Genomic DNA, 8,985 nt, shown 5'->3' with positions numbered 1-8,985 from the left:
CCTCTGAGGTGGAATATTATATCCCCACCTGTTTCACAGTGCTAGACTGGCAAGGCAGATACAGAACACTGGCTCTTCCTAGCACTGATATGGTGAATGCCAAGTATGGATAAAAAGGACTGAACCACTTTGCATGGCTCAGTCAGTTTTTACTTGGTCTTGTTTGCAAAAACTGCGCTGTCATGAAGTTGGAGACCAAAATGGTTCAGTCATAAAGTCAAGTTTGAAATGCTAACAACACATTATAATCCGGATGTTTTAGTCTCAGAGTTCAGAGCTCAGTTTTGTGGCTTTCAAAATGCAATCAGTCTGCTTCTCTTGAGAGGTGAATGATAAGAGGCATGGCACACACACAGACGCACACAGACTGCAGCTACCCACAGGTTGAAAAAGAACACAATGTCTCCATATCACAGTTTCCCAAATTATACAGTTAAGGTAAGAAAACTTTTAAACATCACCCTCTGGTGGCGGTTTAGAGGAAGTGAAAACTTCTGGAACTGTGGCACAGAAAGAAAAGGTTTCCTCAAACCTTGGAAAAAATAAGTATTTATTTAATTGATATTTTACTGTGAGGATTGTAAGGTTCCATTTATTGGTGATTGTGGAAGATACTAGCCATTTAGTCGAACGTTCAAAGAGGAAAAACCTGTGGCACACCAACACGCTTCTAACAAAGTAAGATCAGTGGCACAGGGCTAAAGGGAAAGTTACTGCATGTAAAGCAGATGCATGAGACTGACGTGTGGCGTGGGTCTTGGATTTGATAGGACGGACGTGACGCTGAAGGGCAACGCATCAGACTCAACGATAAGGGCCTGGGGTTACAACTGACCTCTCTCAACTCTCTCTTTCCCCCATACTCCTCCTCCTCCTTTCATTTCACATCTGGTTCCTTGCATGGGTATCCCTGTTTGTTTTTCAGCCTTTGTTTTTAACAGTCAATGAGTCATAACCACCTCTTGTCTCCCTTTGTGCCTTTGACTCTTGGCTAGACTGGTCTTTCTTTTACCACTTGGCTTTCACATTTCTTGTTTTTTGATTCTCTCAGACCCTTTTCTCTCACCAGTCACCGTCCATTCTTCTACTCTGTGATCAGGGAGTGGAGCCTCTAGGTTTATCTGCAATTGGAAAAGCTCTCTGACTCATGCGCTCACACGAACACACACTTTATAGGTGATGACTCATTGCAACAAAGGTGATTCAGATCCACAGTACACCAAAGTCAAACTGGTATGTGAGTGCATATTAGTGTGACTGTTTGCATACACATTAACCTTTATATGCATTAAGGTGCTGTTTAGCAGAGGGCTGATGACACACCGCCTACACAGCTTTTATCTCACAGAGTAACTGAGATAATCAGTGTTGCTGTAAGGGAGGTTTTGGTAGCCCCTAAGACGACAACTCTGTAAATTTGATTTATGCCTTTGTGTAAATGTGCATATATTGTTTGTTTGTCAAACAGATGATGATATAAACTTGTGAAATGTATGTGTCTGTGTGTACAAGTCCAGGGGCAGAAAAGTATTCTTCATGACACAGGCAGCTGAGGAATGATAAATGCGTTGAGTGACTCATGCAAGACAGACATACGAGCCATCAGCTGACACAGTGGCAGCAGCCTCCACTGTGACAAAACATTCTGCAACACACATGCACATAATCGGTTTTATAAATTGCCATATGCATATACAGAAGCATGTCTCCGGTCATACATACACACATATACTGTACACCCTGATAAACAAAGACAGCGCAGTGCAAAATGTTCCTGACTTCATTTGTACCACTTTTGCATGTCTCTGGACAAGATGAGTCACTTTCAGCTGTAGTCGTCAGCAACTACTGTCACTTAGGCTTATTCACACTCCGAACAATTTCTAAAATAACAATCAACACCTCTGCTGGCATTTTTATGCAAAGCGATTGAGGGTACACCATGTACTTATTATAGAACAGCAATACAATGGAACAACGCACAACAGGGAAATTTATTTTTTTTAATCATAAAGGCGACTGACCATATAATGCACATTTTATCATTGTGTGTGATATAAAAATATAGCAAAGACAAAATTTAAAAGACAAATGGTCGTGAAAAACAACACGCTCTCTTACAAAGCATCACACACCTACAGCACACCACCACTACAATACTGCTCAGACCACCTGTGAGTCAGGTGATTTTGGCAATGACACAGCTCATCTTTTACAACAGTATAAAACAGTTAGTACATCTTTCGATATCCTTTTTGCTCCATACAGACAATCACAAAATTAGACAATTTAAGAGAATTTAATTTTCATCATCTGTGTCCTCCTCTTCGTCCTCGTCATCCTCCTCTTCAGATTCATCTTCATCCTCGTCGTCGTCGTCTTCCTCCTCCTCTCCTCTTGTCTGCCGACTGCCGGCTCTTTGTTGCTGTGACAACAAATAAACAGTCACTGTGCAGCAAAATCACTTAGCAGGTAATCATCAAGCACCATTGGTGCTTCCATGAAATCCATTTACTCCTGAACATTTCTCTAACTTGGTTGCGAGTCATGTGGTTAAGAGCAAAGACAATACAGGTGTGACAGTGCAATAGTGACCACACTGCAAGACGCACTGACACCATATTCCTAAGGTTACATTTGTCATTAGGAGTATTTTAGTACTATATGAACATGAATATGTCTTATGTTGAAGGACTGCCAAGTTCATATCATGGTATGTGTATGATCTAGGAACAAGACTTTCTTTGTATGTTGTCATCTTTTACTTTTGTTAGCTGTTTTTTCTCTGAACTTTGATCCAGTATACAAACAGAGTCTGCAATCCACTTTTCTAGCTGTGTACCTGACTGCAAGTGTGTTTTTTGTTTAGCAGGAATGGCAGTTTTTCAGAGATAAAATCAAACTAAATCATGGAAACCACGTATGATCTCAAGATGTGATGCAGAATGCATTTGAGACACAAATCTGTTGACAGGTGTAAACTGCAATCTGCCTCTGATACCTGCAATGCAGACATCTCTTGATAGAAGATAATACATCTGAACACACCCTATGAGACCTACAGAAGATGGTTCTTCAAAGTATCATATGATACTCCTCATTTAGTTAGAAAGTGAAGACTACCTTTCCAGACATAACTTAGTGCAGTACAACTGTTAAGATGCCGGGGTAACACTGTGAACAAAGGAGGGAATGCATGATGTTACTGGCATGCTATGACATGTGGCAGTTCAAACTGAAGATGGCTGGGGTGATGCCGCGCATAAACATTGGCAAAACCGATAAGATTCATTGTTATCAGGCACAAGTCTCTACTGGTATGAGGAAAACTACTGGGTTCAAAAAAGAAAGAAGGGATTTTTTAAATTTCATCATCACAATGAAACTTGCAAATGTCAAAGTCAAAGATAAGTCTATGCCATAACAAGAAACTTAGTTAAAGAGGGATCTTCTGAGGAAATTCTAATTTTTTTTTTCAGTTGTTCAAAGCATCTATGCGCTGTCTGCATCTTACCTGGAAGGTCCCTGATGTACTCAGGAAGGACCCGGTCCGATCGAGGGAGGTTTTGGAATTAGCTCGCACTATGTCTAAGCGTGACTGGTACTCAGGGGGATGCAGTGAACTCCTGAACACCTGCCAAAGACAGTAGGAAATGCTTTTCCACAGAGACACAGGGGAATGGGAGCAATACCTACACACACCTATGGGTAGCTGTAATGTGTGCACTGACTATACTGCAAGATAAGTAACCAGGGAACGAAGGAATGACTGTAAAGTGGACACGGTGTACTCAGAATGAGCCCACAGCCCACATACATACAGTTTAAGGATATTAGGCAGATGTGGGGTATTTTATATTACAGATATAAAAAGCCTAGAGTTTCAGGAGGAGGGAAAAAAAAAAAAAAAACACACTCTCTGACTCTCTGACACTCTCACACTCTCCAACCTGGAATATCCAGCAAATCAACAACTTGGCAGGAAATCAGCTCTTGTCACATGTAAACAAAGCAGCTCATAAAGTATGCCTCTGATAGCACAACAAACTGCCATTTAAACCACACCAGTGGTTTTAACTGTATTGAAAATAAATTCCGCAAATGCTCCTGATCAGGATTATCTTCATGCCTGTCATTGTACCTTTTTCAGATGATTCAATCTCCAATGCTTTGTACTATGAGTCACTGAAAAACAGCCTTTTCTGGGTGAGGAGTTTCACTTCAATATGAATGGGACGGAGATGATTCAGTGGAAAAAACACACAGATGAGATGGCATAGGGTGGAGGAAAAACAGTACAAAGGCATCTGCAGGAGAAACCTCGCTTGCTGACTATCATTGATCCTTTGTTTTCTTTAGCTCTTTAAATTGTTGGGCAAACTCTGCCAAACCAAACTGTAAACAGAAGAAAGTAACTGGAAAGACTCTGAGAATTGTGCTGTAGTTACCGCATGTTATTTAAAAGTTACCACATCAGCTGAAGGGTGTGGACTAGAGAGTACCTATGAGCAATGAGTTAATAAGTTATAGGTGCGTAAGACCACGATAGGTTAAACCTGTTAAATATAACCATCAGGTTAATCAAGAACACAGCAGAGGGTGTACATAAAGACTAATCAGCTTTTATCCCCAAGTTCTCTGTCACTTTTAAATACACATCCTTTTTCTCAAGTGTTGTGAGTGACACTCCAATGATTATGTCAAGTTAATAACTACACCTCAGATTCTCCTATTCACAGACACAGTGATGCTGGCAAATGACTGGCCTACCTCCAGGTCCTCCTCCTCATCCACACTTTGAATGCTCTGGTAGGCCAAGGTGTATACCTCCAAGGCCTTGGCATGGAATGACATCTCCACTGTCACAAACTCACCAAATATTTTCTATAAAAGGGAAAAGAAAATTATAATATTTCAGTACTGAATAGCCTTTGACACTATTTAAATGAACCACAACTTCCTGGTGGCTACAAAACATTAAAAAGAGTTCTGAAATGACAAAGCAAGAATAGTTTCAAACAACTGAAGGAGGATTAAAAGGTTTGTGCAGATGTCGAAAAAGACCCTTAAAATAATCACTGTCTGGCTTCACTTCACTCTCACCCACTGCTTCAACGGACATTTCCCACAACAGAAATTGTCATTTTTAACTTGAGGTGGACAGAATGCTCAGCGAAGCAGACCTTGATGTCCCGGATCTTCTGCTTCTCAAACTCGTCTATGGTCTCCTCCAGCTGCCTAGTGGTCCGTGTGGCATCCATGGTGGCTCTCTGGAGCTCACTTTCAGCCTGATGGCAAAACAAAAGAAAATACAACATACTAAAAAACATGTCAATCTAACACAACAGGTTACAGCTAAAGTTTTTGGAGAAAAGCATCAGCGTGTCACAATGATGTATACATTTTAAAATCCAACAGCATCCCTTTGTACTTGTTGATTTAAACATTTTTTGAAAAAGAGTACTTGATGTGTGAGCTAACTCGTATTTGGCAATGCTGAAAACCCATTAAAAACTGCATCATTAATGTGAAGCACCTGAAACTGGGCCAGTATCGTCCGGTAGTAAAACTGCAGTACCACCAGTTTCAGACCTGCAGTTCCAGTCCAACCTCAATCACTTACTGGCAAAGGCCCTTCAGATATTGACATGATAATATGCTCCTTCTACAGGAAGGGAAAGTAATAGCTTCTGCAATTTTGACACCTGTGTCTCCTGCAATTTAACAGATTCACTACACACACACAAAAAAAAAAAAAAAAAAAACACAGGAGCAACAAAAAAATTAGCTGCTGTTATTACTTTCATTTCCTACAGGTGATGTAGGTTCACAGCTGTAGAACTGATTTGACAATGACTAAACACCTTCCTCTCGTTGAGAATCTGCAGTGGGTTTGTGAGTGAGTTACAAGTCAATCCCATGATGTACTTCACCAGTAAAGAGTAATGACAAAAAAATCTGTAGCTGTCATGGCATTTGACAACCAAGTATTCAGTGATGGTTACTGTTAGTAATTCTGAAATGTGTGTCCTCTTTGTGGTCATTTATCACCACTGAAGAGATACACAGATTACATGGGACACACCTGAGACTGAAGGTTTGGTCAAGGAAACAACATCAAAATATTTCCCTGTTGTCTCTGCTTATTCTATTTCTGCAAGTGGATCCTGAACTACACACTGCAGTTGGGTACAAACTGTTATTGCATCGAGTATATGGGAAGTAAACGTATAGCAATGTAAAGTAAGGTAAAGTAAACCTTTTCAAACTTGAAAAAAATGAATATTCTAAATATGATCCAAGTTTATTTTCCTATTAAAACATGAATTACTAACAATAACTAACTAAAGAGTTAAACTGTACCCAAAATGTCAACTGCACACCAAATGTATATAAGCGGTTTTTGTAAGATTGACGCCTTTTTGCCTATTCAATATTAGAGAATTAGAGAATACAAGAGAGACAAGGGGAGGATACAATGATCTGTCTGTCTGAGGGGTTTCTCTGTCTGGTCCTCTCAAGCTGAGCCATCTGTTTGGCTTCTCTGTCCCTGGCACTTTGAGTTGTCTTCAGATCCTCCTGCATGGATGCATAAGCACACAAGAACACAGTAACCATTACGAGAATTAAAAATGATAGTCAGTTATTTAGACACTAAAGACATAATCTAACAAGTATTTGGTTTGCCTCAGCCTTTCCCAATCAAGTCCTCAAGTACACCCTGTTGTTCAAGTTTTTGTGTTATCTTTACTCTGAGACACTTGGTAATGTTAAAGGAATGGGCTGAATGATATAGTGTTTAAGCTTTGACGGAAGATTAAAAATAACCAAGTCAAACAACCAAGCCATGTTACAATCACATTTTGGCACACTTGCTCTGTCTGTAATGATCAGTGACTGATCCCAATCATTCTCAAAGCAGACTGATTAATTATGCACTTAACTGAAAAACAAACTCAGATTATTACATGTAATTTTTGCACTTTAAAATCTGACAAATGTGCTATTTGAAACAATTTCAATTTAAACAAAATATGACAAGGAAAAAACAGGCACTCTTAACAGTACTTTGCAACTGTGGGCAACAGGACAACACAAGGACACATGACTAATTTGATCTTTTATGGCGACACCATCAATCCATAAATGACACGTGTAAAGTCAGAACCAAATGCAGAATAAAACATGGCATACATGAATGGCAGACACTTCGCACTGTGCTGCACTGTATGACAAAGACTCCAAATATCACAAAGAAAGTTGATATTCTTCATACCAGTACATTTCTAGCATAATGAAGCAGTGGGATATTATCACTAAATCAAGATTGCCCTCATGTGGCCATGCAGTGGTACTGACAATGACAGTAACTTCATCTGTGTCCCAAACTATGTCCTCAGCCAGATCCTTATTGTGGAGTGACATAGTTTAATTTAGATGCATGAACTGATTTTACTATAATTGCAACTGGGTCATTTGATCACTGGATTAAGCTTTTTCATTGTCATTTGGTTTATTTGGAATTAGTGTAGGTGTCGCCAATGGGTGTGGCTCACAGTAATACCTACCCTTTTACGTTTCACTACAGCTCCATAGCTTTTTAATGGCTCTATGACTTTAGCTTCAAGTCTTTCCACCTGCAAGGCAGATAAATTGATGTTAGGTTCTGTCTTAATCAACAAATTACACTATGTCTGTAAACATGAAATTATCAATGAAATCAAAGCAGCAGGAATTAAACTACTGTAGTTTTACCTCAGCTTGGCGGTAGTCTTGAATCTTAGCCAGGTGGTCAGCATACTGCTTCATACCCCTCTTCAGGTTTGGTGTTTCTGTGTCTGCATACAAGCTGATTTCACGGACCAGGAGGTCTGCTTTGTCTCGTAGCCTGGCTGATTTACGGACATAGGCAGCAAACAGTTGGCACATCTCTCCAAAATGTTTCTCCACATTGGTGACGTTTTCCTGGATCTTTCTTGTCTGGTTGTCCCTGGAGCGGGGGAAGGACAACATTAACAGCAGTAATCAAATAGTAGTTTAGCTGATTGTGTGAGGACACAGAAGTGCTTTTGTTTCACATATTTGTGTTGGGAAGATATTACAAATTTTTTATCTTGAACATTAAGACATATGAGTATGCATTTTCTGCCTTCACCAATGTGTAACAGGCTATTGATAACCAACACATCTTGGGGATGTGATGTACGGTTTTTGTTTTTATTTTATCACTGATGACACAGACACTTAGCCAGCAGAGTGTAGTAAAACCAAATTTATTTTATTAACAAATATTGTTAGTTATTGTTTGAGAAAAGCAGACTTACTGAAGAATAACTCGTTAATGGTTACATCTCTAATAAGTGTAAAGCGTAAAAACATAATGTAACCAACAGCTAGCTAACCTACTTTTTTTACTCCTCGCTGCTCTTTTCTTAAACGCTAACGTTAACTCACAAAGCACTAGCTCTCCTGCAGCTAACTTTAATGAAGGATTTAGTTTGACATGTTGAACATCTCTTACCTCGCTCTTGCATCGGGCGTACGACTCATCTTTGCAGAAGTAAATGTAATAATTGTACAGCAAGGTTTATATTGACACCCAGAATTAACGACAGCTAACTAGGCTCTCTTTCAGGCTAGCACGCCAGTGTGTCGTTTCCATGGAGTCCCCCCGGCGTTTCCGCTTGAGGAATGCATTCTGGGAAATTGAGTCATTTGTTGACTACCTTTCGCTCGTGGGACTTTTCTCCCTGTTGAAGTTTAGCCACAGTTGCAGGTTCTTTACAACGACTTGTGTAATTGCAGTGGAGTGTGGAGCTGTTGAAATGACTAAAAAAGGAGCCAACTCTGGGCTGTTTCTTTTCGAAAGTTAAATGTAAGGAAAGAGAGTTCGTTTTGGTAGATTTGCTGAACTGCTGTGTTTTGTTTACCTCAGTGATTTAGTCTATAGAGCAATAAAAGAAAGTACATTTACAAAAGTACTGT

The 8,985-nt window shown here is 39.8% G+C and overlaps 1 protein-coding gene across 2 annotated transcripts; it reads right to left on the bottom strand.

Moving 5' to 3' along the window:
- Positions 1-1,673: 1,673 nt before the first annotated feature.
- Positions 1,674-8,695, bottom strand: cibar1 (CBY1 interacting BAR domain containing 1). Of its 2 annotated transcripts, XM_040120974.1 has the most exons (9): positions 8,522-8,695; positions 7,756-7,990; positions 7,569-7,637; positions 6,478-6,579; positions 6,086-6,091; positions 5,184-5,288; positions 4,771-4,884; positions 3,515-3,634; positions 1,674-2,425 (listed from the first exon to the last, which is right to left on the bottom strand). In XM_040120974.1, exons 1-9 carry the CDS (start codon positions 8,548-8,550, stop codon positions 2,300-2,302), a joined length of 906 nt encoding a protein of 301 aa, XP_039976908.1. In that variant the 5' UTR covers positions 8,551-8,695; the 3' UTR covers positions 1,674-2,299. The 2 variants fall into 2 exon arrangements, with proteins under 2 accessions (XP_039976908.1, XP_039976909.1); XM_040120975.1 differs by lacking the exon at positions 3,515-3,634.
- Positions 8,696-8,985: the final 290 nt, after the last annotated feature.

This window comes from Xiphias gladius, chromosome 24 (genome assembly GCF_016859285.1).
Source record: "Xiphias gladius isolate SHS-SW01 ecotype Sanya breed wild chromosome 24, ASM1685928v1, whole genome shotgun sequence".
Taxonomy (NCBI): Eukaryota; Metazoa; Chordata; class Actinopteri; order Istiophoriformes; family Xiphiidae; genus Xiphias; species Xiphias gladius.
The sequence above is the reverse complement of the archived record's forward strand: the minus strand, read 5'-3'. Positions and strand labels throughout refer to the sequence as shown.

What these genes read in the sequence shown, in the direction of transcription:
- cibar1 (XM_040120974.1), bottom strand. Translation starts at nt 8,550, where the DNA reads ATGAGTCGTACGCCCGATGCAAGAGCGAG. An exon ending in AAGACTACCGCCAAGCTGAG is followed by an intron (nt 7,638 to 7,755) that starts GTAAAACTACAG and finishes TCTGCCTTGCAG; the next exon opens with GTGGAAAGACTTGAAGCTAA. An exon ending in ATGAGGAGGAGGACCTGGAG is followed by an intron (nt 3,635 to 4,770) that starts GTAGGCCAGTCA and finishes TGTCTTTGGCAG; the next exon opens with GTGTTCAGGAGTTCACTGCA.